This window comes from Indicator indicator, chromosome 15, assembly GCF_027791375.1.
Source record: "Indicator indicator isolate 239-I01 chromosome 15, UM_Iind_1.1, whole genome shotgun sequence".
NCBI classification, from domain to species: Eukaryota; Metazoa; Chordata; class Aves; order Piciformes; family Indicatoridae; genus Indicator; species Indicator indicator.
The window spans coordinates 12811446-12832220 of NC_072024.1; the positions used below are offsets into that span (position 1 = coordinate 12811446).

The 20775-nt window shown below is 52.3% G+C and overlaps 1 protein-coding gene across 2 annotated transcripts in view; it reads right to left on the minus strand.

Annotated features, from left to right (window-relative positions):
* The window catches only part of PLXNA1 (plexin A1), a 104586-nt gene that overhangs the window by 53105 nt on the left and 30706 nt on the right, over positions 1 to 20775 (minus strand). For both annotated transcript variants that reach the window (XM_054387464.1, XM_054387463.1), the window contains exons 3-7: positions 14216 to 14356; positions 12031 to 12131; positions 11478 to 11601; positions 8579 to 8732; positions 7847 to 7946 (exon numbers count right to left, since the gene is read on the minus strand). In XM_054387464.1, the coding sequence (XP_054243439.1) occupies positions 7847 to 7946; positions 8579 to 8732; positions 11478 to 11601; positions 12031 to 12131; positions 14216 to 14356 (620 nt within the window). The remainder of the gene's footprint in view (positions 1 to 7846; positions 7947 to 8578; positions 8733 to 11477; positions 11602 to 12030; positions 12132 to 14215; positions 14357 to 20775) is intronic.

Sequence of the window (20775 nt, forward strand, 5' to 3'; positions counted from 1 at the left end):
TCCCCACCACACTACCCCAAGGTCTGTGCCAAGGCATGTCCCACACAGCCAAGTTGAGGTACGAGATTGAAGGCAAGAAAAATAATCATCCTTGCCTTTAAAAAAAGCCAAAAAAAACAACAAACAAAACAAAACAAAAAAGAGAGATGGAAAAAAAAGCAGTAGCACCGTTTGTCTTCCTAGAAGGCACATACCTGCCCTCGCTGATCTGAGTATGGACAGGATCAGGACCAGAGCAATTATATTTAATCAAAGGCATGATCTTCCCCTGAACACAGCTCTGGCAGCAGCCCTGCCCAGCCTGATCCCGCTTCTAAATCACTGCTACCTCCCCGCCTCTGCCCCTGGGAAACAACACAGAAAGTAGAGCACCATTGTGTGAGGGGCAGAAAGAAAACTCCTGTAGAGGGAGATCCTCGGGTGGCAGAGACTGACATGCCAAATCCCTTGCCCTCCAGCAGACACTTGTCACCTTGGAGGTGTGAGTGTGGGCAGCTCAGAATGCCAGTGCCCACCCCAGAAGTTCACAGGGTTTCACACACCATTACATATACAGCAAGAGCTTCCCAAATCCATGTGCACACACTAAGGAAATATTTAATTAAGCTGCTTGCAAAGGGGGCTGGAAGTCATTTCCATGTTTCGCTCACATTTTCACTTTCAAATGAACAGCCCTTTTAGCTTTACCCACAAATATGCTAATTGAGATGCTCCTTATGCAAATATATGCAATTTTATTTCAGCTGCAGAGATTCAACTTAAAAGCAGAGCCACAACCTCCTATCTCTGGTTGCTTTGATGGAGGGAGGTGCAGAGGGTGGGGGGAGCAAGGGACACAAATGAAGCCAAGGGTGGCTCCTGGATACCGTTCCCCTGATAAGGACTTGAGCAGCGACTGGTGAGCAGGCAAATCCACGGCATGGAGGCAGCAGGGCAGGGAAAGCATGGGTTAATCCTCACGGAAGTAGAGCAACCACAGAGAGGTCATGTAAGAGAGGAGCATAGTCCAAGCAGTTGAAAGGCATGTGCTGGGACATAACCACCAACTCTCTCATGACATCAGCCCTCTGCAAAGGGGAGATCTTCCAGCCATCAGGTCTTTAAAAAAGACTCCCCAGTCCCTTTTCCACCACCTCACAAGGCACCTCAAAGCAGTTGGGTGAAGCACCTAGCACAGCCCTGATCTGGGCACCCCAGCCTGGAGAAGCTGCAGCTCTGCTCTGCAGTTCTTCAGGGCCAAAGCCAAATCTTGTCTATTTTGGGACCCTCCTCACCTGAGGGCCTCCTTTGCCATTTAACTACTGCAGTCCCAGCTGGTCTCCTGGTCTCCATTTGCCAAAGGACATAAAGTATCTCAGGTTATCTTCCACATACACCCTGGGGTGCACAGCTCCCTCCCTCCTACTTCAGCCCTTCCAACTGCTTATAACTTAACCGAGCCATTTCTACAGCCCCATCCTGAGAGATGGTTTTCACACTCTCCCTTCTGCTGTGGCTCTCCATCTGCCAGAAGGACATCCAGCACTCAGAGCACTCAGGCCATGCATCTCGCTCTGTAACATCTCTCTGCTGCAATTAAAGCCTATCTGGGCCAGCACCCCCCAGCTGGCCAAAGACCTTGTAAGGTGGCAAGCACGCCAGCATCTAGGTGCCAGTAACACGGTGAAACCCCGCTTCTAGCCTGCCTGGGTCCTGCCAGCCTCAGCACGTCCACATAACCACCCCGCTGCCCTGCAATGCTGCCCAAAACCCAAAGCAGGAGCTGAGGCAGGGCTCCCTGGCTGCAGGTCAGGCCAGGTGGCATGGTCAGGACCCTATCCTCGGTGTGCCCGCGTGTCACTGCTGGCTGTTCCCGGCACAGGAGCAGGTTGCTCTGCAGCATGATGCCATCTGTGCCGTCTCTCTCCTTCCCACGGTCAGGCACTCTTCCCTCGTCACTTCTTGCCTAAGAGGCTTTCATCACTCCTGATAATTAGGGGGAGGCTCTCCTTCATGTGTTGAAGTCCCCCTCCCTCCCCAAAGCGTGCCAGGAGTGCAAGAAGCCCAGCCCGGCAGAAAAACGATGCTGGAGGTGCAGTGAAGACATGGCCCCACAGCTTGCTCCCCATCTGCCTCCTCCCCATCCATACCAGGGACCAGCGGAGATGAAGCTTAGGCTGGGAATGGGGAAAGGGGTCAGACCCATTAGAAGTGCCTTTCTTGCCTCCTATTGCCTTCATGTGACAGAAGTGGCACCAGCCTCTGAGCCACATTTCAGGATCACTCCAAAACAAACCCAGGCTCACTGCCAGCCTGCAAGCACCTCCAGAAAGAGCAGGCAGCCCTGCCCACCCCTGAGTGACACAGGGGCAAAGCTGGAGCCTCCTCACAACTACCACTCTTGTCCCTAACTCACTACACAGCTGGGTCAAGACCCACTCCACTTTCATAATCAGTCCCAAACTTGCTAAGCCATGCTAGGGAAACACCTCACATGGTGGCAGAAAAGCAGCTGTGTGCAGAGGGCAGCAGGAAAGTTAAGGAGCATCTCAGAACTGAGTGCATCTCCATGGAACATTCAGGGCCACAAGCATCACAGGACAAACCCAGAGCCAGGGTGGCTTTGGGGACTGGCTCCTCACTGGGCACATGAACAGCTCTGCAGAATGCACCTCCAGCTGCCATGGTGAAGTTGCAGCTGCCTCCATGCCTGATCTGAAGTAATGCAGACCCAGGCTCAGTCTCCCTTCCACTGTCCCAGCCCTGGGCATGTCACATGCCCAGAGAAGCCCAGAGCTCTTCAGTGCACTGAGAGGGGTGAGTGGGAAAGGCTGAAAACAAAACTAGTGTCCACAGGGCTGAGATAAGCCTGGGTAGCAAACACGAGAGGGAGAGGGCATGTGAGCACCATACACACACACACACACACTGAGCCTGCTTCCATGGAGCAGCATATTCCAGAAAGAAGGACACAGAGCGAAGGGCAGGGAGGAGGGACGGGGACAAGTTGAACAGCACCAAGAGCAAGAGAGGATCATTAAGAAGGGAAACTATAAACATGGTGCTGATGGAAACAGCATCTGCACATGCACAGCACAGACTGCCTGCAAGCCCCCCAACTGCTCCTCAGACCTCCTCTTGGCAGGAGGCTGTATCCTTTGCAAATACTCAGCTCCAGCACAGTCTGCATCTGGAGCAGCAGCTGTCAGGGGTGAGGAGCTGAACTGCAGAGCTTTGGGTTTTATATCCATCTCTCTGCCTCAGGGAGAGGGGGGATATCCTGTGGAGCAGCAGGAACAGATGGTCAGTGCTCCCCAAACCTCTACAAAGATCGACAGGCAGCCCTGCCCTTCCCAATCTGTGCCCAGACCCAAAGTAGGGAGAGGTTCAGGGTGGAAGCTCAGCTCTCACCTCTGTCCATCCCTGCCAATCTCAATCCATTTCTGACATTCCTTTCATGCCAGCCTGATGCTTTTCTGTCCCTGACAGGTTTTGCCAAGGGCTTTACTCAAAGGGTAGGGGTTGGGCACACAGACCCACTGCAATGTGGCCCAAGGCATCTGCCATCATGCAGATGGAGGATGCAGAATCAGACCCAGGTTTCACTGAAACAACACCAGGCTGTACCAGCCCTCCTCATTCACAACAAATGTGACATAAACCAGGTTATCTCAAGTGGTCTCTGAGGCCATCCTACAGGATTTTCCACCTGCCCCAGCCCGGGAATACAGAGGGATCTGTTACCACCTTGCAGCTCAGCTGTGCTAGCTCAGATAGACTCACTCAACTGCTTGCAGCCATCTGTCCATGCCTTGAAAAGAAAGCATCTAGAAACATCTGGAAACAAGCAGTGCCTGGCCAGCAGAGAAGCAGCCACTCCATGTGTGGAGTGCTCAACGGTGCAGGCAGTGAGAAAGGCAGTGGTAAATGAGTGGCACAAGGGCTGGCATTGTCCCACGGGTGCCAACAGGTGCCTCAGCCTCCAGATCAGCACAGCCCTGACCTCCCAGCACAGCCCCTGGGACGTGCATTAAAATCCCATCTATTTAATGGAGGCTTATAGGGAAAGCTTGGCCTGTGGGACAGGGTCACAGCAGACTCGCATCTCTCCAGCCAGGAGGAGCCAGAGCCACCTGATATGTCTGCCCCTTGCTCCAGCCTCTGAGAAACTCAGCAGCTGGTGGGACCTGGGTGTCACAGCCAACACTGCAGTGAGGCACAACCATGAGGCAGGTAGCATCATGACTACCTCCCAGACAGGGCAGACAGTGCAGGCCTGCACCACCACAGGTTTCCAGGCTGCTCAGATCCCCTCTCAGCATCAGATCTGCTGACATGGTTTCTTCCCTTCCCCTGTGCCACCACCTGGATTTTTGCTTCTATATTGCAATGGCTGGGCATGCTGGTGCTCAAAAACCAGCATCACTGCAAAACCTACCCATAGCATCAAAGGCTCTCATTTTCTTCCCCATTCCTCTTCACTTGCCACCCCCATCCCTGCAGCCACATTCTCCAAAAAGCCAAACTGTAACAAGATTTACAGAGCAGAGCTTCCAGAAGAGAATCCCAGAGAGCAAAGCTGAAAATAGTGAGAAGAAATAAACCTTGGTACTCCCTGGAATTGCTCGCTGACTTTCTGGGAGGATTCCCCACTCACCCACCTCGCTGGCAAGTGCAGGCTCTGCCAGAGGCAGGCAGGGAGCCCGGTGGTATGTCTTTATCTTGAAAGGGAACTCATTTCCCTACCAGTGCTTTGAAGAGGGAGTTTAATGCTGACAAAGACGACCTTAACATCTGCCTGCACACGAGCTGGACCCAGGCCGATTCATTAGACGATCAAAGCACCGTGCGGTCTTTAAATGCCTGCGCTTGATCTGCACCCCATAGGAAACCCCCAAGGGAACCCACCCCAGTCCCTGTCTTGGGGTTTTCCATCCTTCACCACAAGAACCAGTCTGTCCCCAGGAGCTGCAGATGAGCCTGTGCAAGCAGCCCTACTTCCCTGCCATGGGCTGGCAGTGACCCTCAGCCACCCATGTTTGCTTTTGCAAGGGACCCGTTTTTCTGCATCGACCTTCAGCTTTCCACACCCCCTTTCAATGCATTTCTCACAGCTCAGCCAGAATCATCCCTTGCCTAATGCACAAACCTTTATGAGCAAGATGCCCAAAGATGCCACTGACTGCAACCACCTGCCTGAGCCCTACAGCAGCCCCAAAGCTCCTGGGGTGTATTACACCAAACTGAGACACCTTGAAACTTGCCAGTTGACCGTGCTGGACCAAGGAATAGACCCCCAGAGAGGGTGCAAGTCCCAGATCAGGGCTCCCAGTGACCTGCACAGAGAAGTACTCCAGGAGCCAGTGATGCTGGTCTGCAATTCCCATAGCACTGTGTGACACTAGAAAGCCCTGCAATAACAGATGAGACAGCAACAGGACTCTATCTGGAAGGCAATCCCTCAGCCTGGATCATCACAAGCCAATCATACAGACAGCACAATCTCCTCTGCACTCATCCTCCCCCTGTAGGAAATGGGATTGATGTATCTCTCCCTCTGCAAGCCTTCCCCGGTCCAAGCAGGTTCCAGCAGTCATTGAAAATGCATAGGAAGAAGAGTTTTGCAAAGTGATGAGGAACAAGAGAGCAGGGATGCTTGCACAGTGGCAGGATCAGCCCCACAGACTGCAAAAGGGCTTGAATGGCACGTTTCACTGATGCCTTTCCAGATGTCTGCTGAACACTCTCCCTGGTGTATGCAGAGGAGGCTGCACTGGCTTCCCTGAAGCTAGCTCAGCTGACACCAGTGAAGAGCTGCCTTATCCTCCCATCTCTCTACAACCATCTGAAAAACCTCACCTAAGCATTTCATCCACAGCTGAGAAATGATTTGACACTCAGGCCTCTGGCTTCCCACCCGAGTAAAGCCACCAAAATACGAAAAGAAAATGTAATGCACAGTGATCAGAGATCTCCACAGGAAAAACATCAGCCTCGTGGAAAAGCATATTGTTCCTAATACAGAATTTATCAGGGCTGACGTATAGATTTTCCTCCACAAAATATGAAACCTAGATCTGAAAAGCTATTAACTCCAAAGAGATCCATTAAAGACGGCTGTCTGCAAAATGGTATTTAAAAGTATTGCATCATCCTAGGTATTGCCATGCTCTTTGGCTATGACTTGACTGCAGGTCACATAGTTAAAACTGCCTCCAAACCCCCAAATTCTTGACGTAAAGAAGATAATAAAAACGTTCAGCAGCCTAGAACATGGACTTTTCTATCAGCTCCAACCCAAGGCCATAAATATTAATGCATCCATAATTAGCCTTTTTAAATAATGCATCCAAAATTAAACATCAACGCAGTAATAAATCAGTCAGGGCTCTTTGTTGTAGGTTTGCTGGTGGGGGGAGGCTTGGGGTTTTTTTTCCTCCTGTGTCTGACACATAAAATAATTCCCAATTCCCTCACCACCTTCTCCCCCTGGACCAGAACGCTGGAGCCCCCATTGGACCCAATCTGATGCCATTTGTACTTAAAAGTCTTCATTCTTTCATTTAGAAAAATAAAAGTCAAATTTGCTTTTTGATTTGCAAAATAATGACATGCAGCCAGCCTGAGCCAAAGCTGAGCTAATGTTATTGAAACCACACGACGTGAAGGGAGACAAAGCTCATCTTAGGAGTCAAGGTGAGGGAGAAAGTCAAGTTTGCAAACTCTCTCTCTCTCCTCCCTCACCAGCACAGCACTCCCAGGACCAGCCAAGATCTGGTCCCTGCACAAAGGGCAGGCAAGACAGGGCCCCTCGTGATGCACAAGATTTGCAGGGGCTTTCCTCCAACTCATCCTCCTCAGAGCTCACTGCAGGTACCCAGCCTGGGTGCCTGCATCTCACCTGCTTTTCCCTGATCAAAATGGAAAATCCAAACAGTCTTTGGAGAAGCAACCTGCAGCAGAGGCCCCCGAGCCAGGCTAGACACTTTGCAAAAAGCCATCCAAGAGATCACTCTGCATTTGCTTATCTATAATTACTGATCAGCTGGAGCACTACCATCCATGGGAGGTTTCTGGCAGGGTAATAGAATCGTTTGCATTCTTGAGCTCCAAATTCTTTGCCCTAACACACCCCAGCATCTACTCCAGCATTTCCACAGCAGAGCCATCTCTCCACTGCTCAAGCACACCATCCACAGCTCCTCATCAGGAGCTTGCTGTTAGAGGCTTTGGATACCCTCCTTAGATAGCACATCAATAACCCACACCTCCTCTGTTTTATCACATGCATATCTCAGACTGCCTAACAACCCTTACGTGGAGTAGATTTCACAGCAGCCTTACAAGAAAGAAAATTCACAGTTACTTCCAGTTAGGAAATTCTTGAGTAGACGCCCCAGGACATGCAGCATGCTCCATCCCATGTTGCTGTAATTTTCCAGCTGGCTCTCCAGCAAGCCTGGGAAGCAGGTATGCAGGAAAACACAAGCTTCTCCTTTTGCATCACCCAGTCACTCCTATTAACTGTTTCCAGGAACAACAAGGTGCTTGGCATTTTCGGTCACAGGGATTGCTGCAGCCCGCAATGCAGTAAGCTTGCTTTTTGCTTCCAAAGCTCTGCCAAACCCAGAGACCTGCTTTTAAGTGAGGTTCTGCCTTGATGTTGCACGTTCCTGCACGCCCAAAGCAATTGTGGGTGCTCTGGTCACCATCCCAGTTTACAAAGGCAAACAGAGGTGGTTTCTCAGTGCAACTGCCCTTTTCTCTTGCAACATCAGCACCCACAAAACTGAGATCTCTCCCCCCCAGTCTTACACTGTCCCACCATCTGCTCCCACAGCATGCTCATGAAGACCAAGCCACTTACGACTGATGGACGCTGCAGTTGTAGAAAACAAAATCCACAGAGGCAAATTTCTTTCCTGTCTCCTTAGATTTCAAGTAGAGCTTCACCACTCGCTTGTCCCCTGAGAAAGACACAGGCAGGAAAAGGCATCAGAAAGAACACAGTGCACAGCCCAGCATTCAGCTCAAGGCTTATGATGGGTGGAGTGAGCTAGGCATCACCACCCAGCCCAGTTTACTAACAGGTAACTGGTGTTCTTCCAGTCAGCCACCAAACAGGCCAGCAGAGCCCAAATGCAGCTCTGAGCCCCTACTGCTAACTGCAACCCTCCTGGCATGGAGGCAGGTGCTTTGAGTTGTACTGGTGGTACTGAAGGGGAAGTTAACATTTCTGGGGTCAGCAGAATGTCCTAGAGCCTATGGCTACCTGGGCATGGCCCATGACCTGCTGTAGTACATTTACCAAGGAGTGGTCCATAGGTGGGAAGAAGAACAACATGCCCCAGGCTGGTGTACAGACCAATACAGCATCAACAAGTAGCTGTGCCCATGGCTTGGAGGAGACCAAGGACCAGCTCCCTACTAGCAGCAATGTCCTTCTCCTCCTACACCCCAAGAATTCAACGCAGGTCCTGCTCAGGGACTGGGAACTGCCATTGTGGGAGGACTGTCCTCTTCCACATCTGTCTGTGGGTCAGCAAGTGGGACAAGGTTTGTCTCGGGCTTTCTTCCAACCCCAGGGCATAAGGCTCACCACGGCCCCTGGTGATGGGGATTACATCCTTGGCAGAGGGAGAACTGCAATAGATCTTCCCATCTTCAATGCGGCTCTCAGACTCCGTGAAGTCTTCAAAGGAGCAGTTGACTCCTGCTGAGAGGTCTGGGACATTCCAGGCCTGCAGGACCAGCTGAGGAGGAGAGGCAAGAGCATCAACACAGGAGACTAGCAAAAAAGACTTCTCTGTGTCTGCTATGTGAAAGCCAACCAACACAAAAGACCAGGGCTGCAACCCCTCCTCTTCCACCCACACATTCTGGGAAGACCTGCTCCAGGCTTTTGCAAGCAAGCCCCATCCCTGGACCTCCCTGCTCAGGCAAGGAGAGCAGATTCAAATGGGTTAAAAGATGAAATGACTCAGCCTCCCATTGTCTGCCCTTACCATACCACAAGCCATTACACCTAACCTCTCTACAAAGACCAAGCACAGAGTCAGGGACAAAGAGTGTTTCGCAGAAAGGCATCCACTCTGGCAGAGCTGAGGAGAGAAGGAATCCACCTCTCCCTTTGCAAGTTCATTCTCAGGGTCAGCAGTTCTCACTTTACAAAATGCTTGCCTTATTTCTAATTTGAATTTTTCACAGCTTCCAGCCATTAGTTCTTGTTATGCCTTTCCTTGATAGATTAAAAAGCCCTTTAGTCCCTGATATTTGCTCCTTGTAAAGGCACTTATACTCTGTAATCAAGTCACCTCTTAATCTTCTTTTTGATAAGCTAAGCAGATTGAGCTGTGGAAGTCTCTCACTGCAAGGCATTTTCTCCAGCTTTCAACTCATTTACATGATGTTTACACGAGGTTTTCAGCTTCTCCCTTCAAAATCTGGACGTCAGCCTGAGCACAGTGTCCCCACATTGACCACACCAGACCTCTGCACAGCATCCTGCCATCGGTCAGGGAGATAACCACTCGAGAGGTGACACACCACATAGCTCCCAGCTTCACCCAAGAATCATTAAAGCCCCACAGCGAGGGCTCAGTCCCAGCACCACTTTTTAGGACACTGAGTGAATGCTTGTCTTCTCCCTCTGTGTGTAACTTTAGACTTGGCTACGTCAAACCTCCATTTGTCTGCTAACCAGTCCAACTCAAACCTAACTGCTCTGAAGAACATCTCACCCCACACCACCCCCTCAGTCCCAGCATCCCAGTGGGTCCCATCCCCAGCCATCTTGCATTTATCTCCACATCACCAACAAACATCAGCCCCTGCAGAAGCACTTTCCAAACTGTTTCCATCCAGTGGAAACTCCCACCTGCTGAGGACTTTTTGAGATCTGTCACGGAGCCAGTTCTTAATCCACTTAACACATGCTTTATCAATATTGTATAATGCTAATTTTTAATCAGAATGTTGTGTTGGACCAAGTCAAATGCCTTGTAGGAGCCTAACAACATCACATCCCCATAGTCCCTCTTCTAATTCAAGTCATAATTCCATCAAAGAACAAAATGTGGTTTGTTTGACATAAAACCACATCGACTGGCATTAATTATATTCCCATCCTTAAATCTTCATTAATTGTACCCTGCACCAGGTTTTTTTTCCTTTAGTTTTTCTAAACTTGACATCAGACTAAGCAGTCTCTGACCATTTGGTCCTTGCTGCATCTGGGAAAAAAACAAATGAGCACCTTTTCCGTTCTCAGGGCTTTTCTTAACATTGCTTATTTATTACAAAGTCACAATGCTACAAATATCTGCAGGCCATGGAACTCCTTGGCCAACTCTTATAGGACTCCTAAGCGTCAGATATCCAGACATGGCAGTTTTCAAAACTTTATTGCTAGTATACACTGTTTCATATTCTCTTCACAGTGCTAATGGCCTGGAAAATACTTCAGGGAAGTCCATCATCCTTTCTGTCTGCACAGAGACAGAGCAGAGAGTTGTGCATCAAAGTCTCATCCCAAAATATCTACCGCAGGCCAGGGTCAGAGACAGGATATTGAGCTAGATAGATCACTGGCCTGCAAATGGCATCTCTGATGCTGGTGCTTGTATTACAGAGAAATATTTATTGCTTGGTTATGTCTATTCTGAATAATCATCAGCTGGCTTATTACCTCCATCAATAGGCCAGCCCTTATCAATGCTCTGCATTTTGTTATGTTTTATGTGTCTCGGACTTCCTATCCCCTGTCTCCCTATTTGTTGTATATTCGTTAGTTATTTTTAATTAGAATCATAGAATTGTTAGGGTTGGAAGGGACCTCAAGGATCACCTAGTTCCAACCCCCTTGCCATGGGCAGGGACACCTCACACTAGATCAGGTTGCTCAGAGCCACATCCAGCCTGGCTGCAAAAACCTCCAGGGATGAGGCTTCTACCACCTCCCTGGGCAACCTGTTCCAGTGTCTCACCACCCTCATGGTGAAGAATTTCTTCCTAACATCCAATCTAAATCTAAGCATTTCTAGTTTTGGTCCATTCCCCCTAGTCCTATCATTACCTGACACCCCAAAAAGTCCCTCCCCAGCTTACTTGTAGGCCCCTTAAGATACTGGAAGGCCACAATAAGGTCTCCTTGGAGCCTTCTCTTCTCCAGACTGAACAACCCCAACTCTCTCAGTCTCTCCTCACAGGAGAGGTGCTCCAGCCCTCTGCTCATCCTTATGGCCCTTCTCTGGACACGTTCCAGTACATCCCTATCTTTCCTGTAACAGGGGCTCCAGAATTGGACACAGTACTCCAGGTGTGGTCTCACCTGAGCGGAGTAGAGGGGGAGAAGCACCTCCCTCGACCTGCTGGCTATGCTGCTTTCGATGCAGCCAGCCTCCCCAGCCATCATTTGCACCAATTGTCACCTCCCCAGCCACCTCTCCAGAGGGTCAGGAGGTGGCTGAGGGGCTCTGCAGGCAGCGGAGGTGGCTTACCGGGACCTCTGACATGGTGACGGAGATGTTCTTCGGCTGCACGGTGAGCTGCACACACTGCCGCAGGTCAGAGGCGAAGCGCTGGGGCTCGTCTGCCCGCTCGCACCGGTCCTTGCGTGAACATCTGCAGGGGGATGAAACCACCACGGTGAGGAGGACAATCCCCTGGGGTCTTGCATGGCTCTGGGCTGACACTATGGCAGGCAGACCCTTTGGCATGGAGGTGATGCCCAGCTAGGGACCCTGGGTGCCCAAGGCCTGTACAGGAGCTCTGCTTTCCCCTTGTGCCAGCACAGGGACTTCTAGGGTTCAGCTTTGCTTATCAACACAAAGATGTAGAACCCAGGAGCCCACAGACAGGATTTAAGTGCTCACACAGGTTATTTGTGAGCGCTGCCCAGGTGTCATGGGAAGGGATGACAGACCCCTTGGACTACTCTGTCCCCCCATGCTTCAGGACTGAAGTCCAGGAGGTATGTCCCCAGGGAGACCAGCATTGGAGAGGGACCATGTTTTGCTGGGGTGGCCCTGGGGCCAAGCCTGTGGTACTTACATGTTGTGGAGGACACACCAGCCACAGTGGGGATCCCGGGAGCCCAGGCACAGCTCACAGCTCTCGTACTGCTCACAGCTCTCCACCGGCACACGTGTCACCTGCAAGGAGCAATAGAAGATGATGGGATGTATGTTTCCTGCTGTGCCCATGGCTAGACCCTGCCAGAGACAGGAGTCACCCTGCCCTGTGGCTCCCACCCCATCAGACAAGACATAGTGGTGGGGAGCAGGCTAAACCCCCACCACCACCCAGGCAGCATGCCTGCAGGCAACACTTCCACCCCAGGGAGGCTTTTTTGCCAGCCAACCTCCTTCCACCACTGCATCTTTGCAGGGTTGTGGGAGCAGGCTGCACTGGTTCAGGCCCACGTCAGCTCCCAGTGCTGGCCAGGCACCCCGTGGCTTCCACAGCCCTGCTCTGAAAGGGTTACCAGTCCTTTATTAATTGCTCCTCCAGATTTGATTAAAATCCCCTCATTCTCAGAGCCCTCCGAGCTCTGTTACAACTGTTCATTTAATTACTTTCCACCAGCACTCTGATAACACTGAGCCGTAGTAGGGAAGAGAGTGAGTTTTATTAAGGAGAGGGGAGGAGAAGAGGGGGACAGGGAGGGGGTACAAGCAGCTGCCTGCTCACCTGAGTGAGGAGCCAGCAGCACCAAGCAGCTGCCTGCACCTCCCATGCTCATCCCTCAGTTTCCCCACTGCTGCCACAGGACAGGACTCATTAACTAAAATTTGCCAAGTTCTCCACTGCAGACTAAACCCAAGGTGCTTTCCCTCCTCCCAGCCCAGAAGGGCATGGGCTCAGCATGGTGCCTACAGGGCTGGAATAATGCTGTCCAACAAGCACTCTTCAGTTTGCATACTAATAAGGATACCTGTAGCACTCCCATTTGTTTGTCCCTGACATTGCTTCAGGCAGATGGTGGCAAGGGGGTTGGCAGCAGGTCCCCCTGAGGCAGACCATGCACAGGTGCATGCCAGCCCTTGGGGAAGACCCCCAGTCCAGGCTAACATAACCACTCCACCCACACCTCCAACATATCCCCCACAGACAGGAGGCTTAGCTGAACCAGGCCTGAGACAGGAACACAGCCAAGGACAAACATGGCCCAGGACAGCTGCATGGAACCCAAATGCAATTTTTTCCTCCCCTGGAAAGCCAAAGCTTTCCTGCTGTACAGCAGAAAACAGAGACAGGAGCTTGGAGGAGGAGGTAAAGGGCTTTGCAGTCCCTATGGGGCTGTCTAGACAAACCCACAGACCTACTCCAGCATCTTTCTCCCTCCCAAGCTCCCAGGCTGGCAGCCAGAAGACCTGCTATGCTTGGAGCTCCACAGTAGTTCCACTCACCCACGCATCTCTGCTGAGCAGAGACACAGGATCTGTGTCACTCCACGAGGTATGGTGCATATCCCTGCTGAAACCAGATCCAAGAAGTGCCACCACTGTGGCATGAACCTGCTTCACCTGCTCTAATGCAGCCTGTGGCTGGATGAACTTGCACCAGCAAGCTCTGCCACAGGTTGGGCATCATGCAAACGCTCATGACCAAACCTTCCTATCATGAGCCCTGATCACACCACGAGGATGGCAGCACCAGATCCAGATCAGATCTGTACCTCTGGGTGACTCAGCATGAGCAACAGCAGAGACTGAAGGGTGCACACCAAGGCCTAGGGGCAGAGCAGCCCCATGTCCCCACTGCTCCGAAGCGCAAAAGCAGCCACCCCAGAAAAGAAAAAGTTATTTGTGGAGCAAGGAGCTTCTGCTAACCTGCAAAAATCCTGCCTAGGAGAGGATGTACAGAACAGGGAGGGGGTTTATGGCCAGCCCCTCACTGCAAGAATGGTCAGGAAGCCCTCAGTCCCCAGGGACCATGGGGATTTCAAGCAGCTGCTAACAATTAATGCCTGGAGCACAGCTCCAGGGAGAACAGGAACAGCAGGGTCACAGACTCAATGCCTCGGGGCAGTGCTTTTGCAGAGAGGAGCATGGAGGAGCTGCCACTCTGACCTGGGAAAGGAGTCCCCAGGTAGCCCCAACTCGAGCAAGCAAAGAGCAGACTCCACCAGGGAGTTGCCTGAAAGGTATCCCAGCACATAGGACTGCAGGATGGGGTGGCAATGTAGGCTGCCAAGTCAGTAAAAAGCAGAGGGGTTACCATCCCCTCCTCTTACCTGTTTCTCAGTCATGGCATAGATATGCTGGCGGTCAGGACTCAGCACCAGGTCTCGCAGAATGGAGCTGCCCTCATGGGCCACGACGTTCTCATATTGCAGCGCTTGGTGCTTCCTCTCAGCCAGCAAGTCCACCAGGATCTGTGGGGAGAGCGAGGGGGGGTGAGCACAGTCCCACGTGCACCTCAGTCCCCAGCCATGGTGTGTAACAGGGACTGTGCTCTGTTAGGGATGCCACCTCTCCATCCCACACCAGCATGGCCATTGCCACTGCAGCACAGCTGCTCTGCTTCCCTCAATGCTGCGCTCAGCCTCAAAGCCCCTCCGATTTGCAGCATGGCACAGAGGAGCTTCTTGCTTGCAGTAAAGCAGCAAACCCATCTTGCCATAGCAGTACTGAAAGCAGCTGACATGACACATTGCACCAAGCCCAGGCTAACCAGGATGCATGCAGGCTGGCCTCCTGTCTCCCCATCCATTAGAGGAAACACTTGGGCTCATGACCAGCAAAGTCAAGAGGGTCTCGAGGAAGCTGAGGGTCAACAGAGGTTCCAAAAGCTCCTTTGTTCCCTGAGCAGGAATGTGGCAAAGGCTTTAATCCCCTTATAGCTTGCAATTACTTTAAAGCTCTTCCTAAGCACAATGGTTTCTGGCTGTACTGGTGATAACCACATCAGGAGGCACCATGGGGCACTTACTGAACAGAAGCTAGACTCAGCTCCACTACCTGCCATAACCTACCTGCCACCAGATGCTTGCTGCTAATGCCATCACTGGGAATATCCCCAGATTCAAGCTGACCCCTGGGACGGGGCAGCCCCAGGGAAGACAGTGCTGGATAAATGGCTCAGTGGGTCTGGTCTGCTGGGATGGGATGGGACAGGGAACATGCCAGCAGGACATTCTGCAAAAACCCCAGCAGCAGGCAGAGAAGCAGCGTGCCCAGTGAGATGGAGCAAATGCTGCTCCGGATCAGCTCCACGCTGCTGCCAGCACACGCAGAGATGCGGTCCAGCATCCCCATCTGCAGGACTCAGGATCCCCCCCAGGACACAGGATCAAATCCACCACTATCCCTGCCCTGATCACCACACCCTTTCCTATGACCATGCCCAAGCACTTGCGCCACCCATGGCAGTCACGCTGGCATGCCAGTCACCCTGGTCCCCCTGCTGCAATAAATCACCACTGGCATTTGCATAGTTCCCAATCAGGAGGATACGGGCCAGGAAAGCAGGATCCCGGTGTGCAGCTGATTAGCATGGAAATGTATGCGGCTCACAAACAAACTGGGGCCCGTTTAATTAGAGCGGCGCCTTTGATTCACTGCCAGCCTCCTGCATGCACCAGCCCTGGATTATTTTTAGGCAGTTTTACAAAACAAATGTATTTAATTAAGAAAGAGACCCCTGAGCAACCAGAGAGTGACGAGTCCTGCACAGCAGTGAGCAGAGGGGCCGCCCTCTCCGTGGGGACACGGCGAGTGGGCTTGCAGGGCCAGGCTAACTCCTGAGAACACACAGCACAGCTCAATAGCCCCTGTACATCCTGCTGCAGGACTGAAGAGCCTCCTCCACTACCCAAAGTGCTCCTGGTACTTACCTGCCCTTCTCAGCATCCTTTTGCCAGACACTTACACAGACTCTGCTCCCCATCACTCCCCCCACCTTGGGTACCACTGTGCTAGAGAACCCAGAGATACTGAACACCCATCCTGAAGCTGCTGCCTACCCTTTTTGGGGGTGAAAGGGTGTGTCTTTCTTACCAGGTCCCAGATAACATTTGCTCCTGCTCCCAACATCAGAGGAGGGCAAGCTCCAGACATCTGTGGTATAGGGCCATGTGACACCCCTGCCCCACAGTACCCCACGCTCAGTGGTACCCAGTATCACCCCCAGAGCCCACCAACCCTCACAGGTTGCTTCCCTCCTGCTTCTCAGCTTCTGCTCTACAAAGTTGTGTCCAAGTCAGCTCTCTGGAGGACAGCAATGGGGAGCACACCCCTCTCCAGCAAGGCAGCAGCTCCCCACCTCGCTACTGCAACGTGACAAATGCACCTTTACAACCCTTTTATGGGCCACAGTTGCGGCACAGAGGAATCAATATAGTTTTACCCTGGTTCTAAAATAGATCTATGGCTGGATGTCGCGCTGGCAGTAATTTTTAACTAGGAGGGTAATTTCCCCATTACATTATTGCACTGCACAGTGCTGGGAAAGAGAAAGAGCTGTATTAAAAAAAAAAAAAAAGTAACAGACATGGAGCACTTCCAGTTAATTTGAGGCTCCAGGAAGCACCTAAAAATACTTTCAGTAGTCAAACAGGGCTGGAGCCCAGCCTACCACACATCAGGGTGCTCTGGTGGGGAGCACAAGGCCACCCCAGACATATACACATAGGAATCCTTCTCTCTGGCAACTCTCCTGCTAAGGATGATCTCTAGGTAGGTTTGGGATTCAGGAAAGTGAAATTTGCAAGATGTGGTAATTGAGTTATTTTCTGGCTGGCCAAAAGGCAGAGCACAGGGTAAGTTTCTGAGTTAGCTCATGGTAGGCAAACTCATCCTGCCACTCCTCCCCAGCATGAGGAGATCACCAGCAGATATATCATTCCACACCAGGAGAATCTGACTGCCCACAGCACCTGCTGCCATATGGACAAAGGTGGGAACCATAGCATTAGGGTTTTTCCAGTGTGATCAGCCTGATGGGAACCTATCTCTCCCAGCTGGTGGGAAGGGATGCTTGGACCATAACATGTTGTAGGTTGTAGCAAGGTGGGCGTCAGTCTCTTCTCCCAAGTAACAAGCAACAGGAGAAGATGAAATGGCCTCAAGTTGCACCAGGGGAAGTTGGAATTGGCTATTAGGAAAAATGTCTTTGCCAAAAGGATTGCAAGGCACCAGGCTGCCCAGGGAAATGGCTGAGTCACCAACCCTGGAGGCAGTTAAAAGACAGGTAGGTGTGGCACTTAGGGACATAGTTTAGTGGTGACTTGGCAGTGCTGGGTTAACAGTTGTGTTCAATGACCTGAGAGAGCTTTTCCAACCTAAAGAATTCTGTGATTCTATGGGATGCAGAAAGTGCCTCCCGTATCTTACAGGCACTGGGAGGGACCACTTCCCCCCCTCTCCCACACCCGCAGGGTAGGTGGGGGCAGGGGAAGAGGAAGAGGATGTGGTTTAATCAGAGCAGCCCCCCTCGGAAACACGCTCCTTCCTGCCCACCCTGCCTGCCTTCCCCCCCGGGGGAAAAGACATTTACCTAAAATAAATAAATAAATAAACCTATTAACCTTTCTCCTCATCCTGGTGCTGATATAATTACCCAATACTAATAATTACTCGCACTAATTTCTTGCTCAGGATTCCTGCCCTCACTCTTGCCTGCCTCAGGCTGGCTTCAGGCAGCAGCTCTGCAGAGCTGCCTCCTGTGAGGGGCTGGCAGGAGACCCAGGGGGTGACTGGACCCCAAGGCCATACCAGGGTGGAAAAGCAGGAGCAAGATTAGCTTGTTGGGCTGCTGCCTCATTTTGTATATGGAGGAGACCAGAGGCAAGAAATTAAAAGCTCCCTGTTGGGGTGAATCATCTCAAAGCAAGCTTGGAAGCTGCTCTGCCAGAAACCCATGTGCACACCACCCTCCCATCCAAAGTGAGAAGCCCATCTCACAGGGAGAACAGCCAGCATAATCTTACTCTGAAGAGGAAAGGGTTTAGATCTGTTCCCTTCCAGAAGCTGTGGAAGCAGCACAAGGCCAGGAGATGCAAAGGCATCTCACCTGATCAGCAGGCTCCATGCCTTCCAGGCCAGCCACAAAGAACCCCAGCAAAAGAAAGATGAGGCAAAGGTGGACATGCAATTCTTCAACCCCCAGGCACTCCAGCACAGTGACTGACAATGCACAGCATGCCCTGGCTGGGCAGAGGCAAAATCTTCACCTAGGAGGCCCACAGTGAGTTCCTGGGGATGGTCTGGTCTTGGTTGGAGTTGTCTTCCCATATAGATTTTGGAAGAGGAAAACACATCACCTTGCTAAGAAGCATGCAGTGGTGCAAGGTCATGGTTAGACAACAGCACCAACAGGTCCTGCTGCTTCCTTGAGCCCAATGCTCCCTTCTCCAATGCCCTCCGTTCTCCTTTACAAACCATGCTGCTGGAGCATTCAAAAGTGTCATGAGGGCCCAGGCCCCACCACAGCCAGCACTAGCTGAAGAGCTGCTGCCCTGAGGAGCTGTACAAGACAAGGCTGGGACCTGAAACCCATGTGAAAGGCAAAGGAGGGAAAGGACAGCAAAGGCAAAACCTAAACATCAAGAGTAGGCAGCTCCTTTCATTGCAGCACCCTTGCTCTCCTGGACAAGATGCCCTCCAGGCTTGTCCAGGTGAGGAAGCACTTCCCCACTGCCATAACTGCTGCCTGACTACCACTCAACAAATCACCAAGCTGAAAACCTCCCAACGTCCTTACAGCCTCCAGCTACTGGCACAAAGCAGAGAGAGGCACCTCCCCAGGGCCGCCTTTTGGAAAGACAGGCAACAAGAGGAATGAAGGGCAGCAGCTGTGACCTGGCAGCCACCCAGCGCTGGCAGCGGGTCTGGAGGAGGACAGCAGCAGGGGACAGGGCTTTACAGCTCAGCCCTGGCCAGGGACTCCAGGCAGAGAGGGAGGAAGCACAGCCGGAGAGGGAAGGCAGCTGCAGACATGCCAAGCCTGCCTTTGGATTTAACACATGCTGGTAGAGGTCTGACCAGGGTCCAGGGCATGTTGGGGTGGGACTGAAAACATGTGTTTGTGGACACATGTAGAAGATCCCCAAGAGAGTCAGTCTCACTGCAGGGGACCCCCCTCAAGCCCACCATTGAGGTGAAGAGGCTCTTCACTACCCCACAGTCGGCCCCCCCATGGAACTCTCCCATCCCAGCCCTCCATCTCCTCCCCTCCAGGCTCTCAAGGCCCCATCCTGGGTCCCAAGCAGCCTCCTGCAGACCCCTCCTTCGGGCAGGAGAAGTGCTCAGCCAGGCTTTGTACTCTTATCTGTACAGGGCTGTGATTAATTCGCAGCGGCTGGCAGCAGCTACAAGAGGAGGGCGCTTTTGCCCGCCTGCCACACTTCAAAGGCATCGACTTATCTGCCTGAAACACACTCCATAGCCTTTTCACGGGGACCCTTTCCAGTTCCATCCACGGGGCTCGCACAGCGCAGACGGGCGACGTGAAAGAAAGGCTTATTTATGGGAGTGCATTTCAAAGCCTCCCCCTTCCCTCTTAACGCTCACTCAGGGAAGCCAAGAGTCCTCCAGCCCCAGGGATGTCCACTGAGAACAGAAACTGAGCACTGTGGGACAAGAAGGGGCTGTGAGGAGAGGATGCTGGATCAAGGTCCCTGTCCCACCTTTGTCCGTGTCCTGGTCCCCTCCTGCCCCATCCTCTTGTCAGTGAGAAGTTTCACAGCACATCCTTGAACTGGGAGGAAGAAAAAGCTTTGACATGTGCAGAGAGCAGAGCCGAGCTTGAGCTGAAACTTTCCCTTCCGTGTGCCACTTGTGTTCACTGCTCAGCCACCACAAAAGGCCTGGGCTCCCTCAGCCAAACCAGCATTTCCCTTCACAAGAGGAGGGCCATGCTGACAGCCACACCATTCTGCTTTCATTTTGGCACCATCCACCCAAAGGGCACAAGACAGAGCAAATAAAACCAGGAGAGAAACAGGTTCCAACAGAGCTGAGTCCACAAACCATGGAGCTACCTCACTGAGGCAACAGGAGACCTGTGAAGCCCAGCTGCCCCAAGGTGAAGGTGACAGCTGCCAGGCAGTGTCACACAACACCATGCTGACAAGCCTACAGCAGGGAGTATTCCGTGTCCAGCTGGGGGGTTGGAGGGGGAGAACAACCCCCCGGGGGTGCCAGCCTGCACAGCCTCTCTTGGCATGCGGCCTGGGCTCACCCCAAGGCAGCAGCCAGTATGGGGACAGGGACACTTTCTGCCCCTCCACATGCCTCCTCCCACCAACCATTCCTCAGGACCAGCAGTGCCAGCAGCTGCTGCCCACATGTCCCTCTCCAGTTTCCAAAGGAGGATGAGGATTTAAAATGCGGTTCCCAGGTCAGCTGTTCTGGGGCATCACATGCTTCTCCCCCCACCCCAGGAAGGTGCAGGGGCTGTCCAGCAAAATACAGGGGCAGGAGCAACTGTGGGTCCACAGCATCATTTGTCCTGGGGGGGGGCAAAACCAGTAGGGAGAGAAGGCAGGCATGGCATGGGCTAGGCACAGCAGGCAGCAAGAGCAGGGATAAGGCAGGGGAGAGAAGGCAGTGGCTCCTGCCATGTTGCAGGTGGACAAACTCAGCATCCAGGGTGATGGAGGATTCACCTCTAGTTCGTCTCAGTGTCAAGAAAACTGCCACCAGGAGAGCCTTGATCATGTTTTACCTGGGCTCACCATACAGCCTCTGTGCTTCCAAGCACCCAGCTGGAGGGGTACAGGCAGCAAGGGCACAGCAGGGCTTGGGGATGCATCTCTCAAGAGCTCGAACTCAGGACTGGGGACAGGATGGC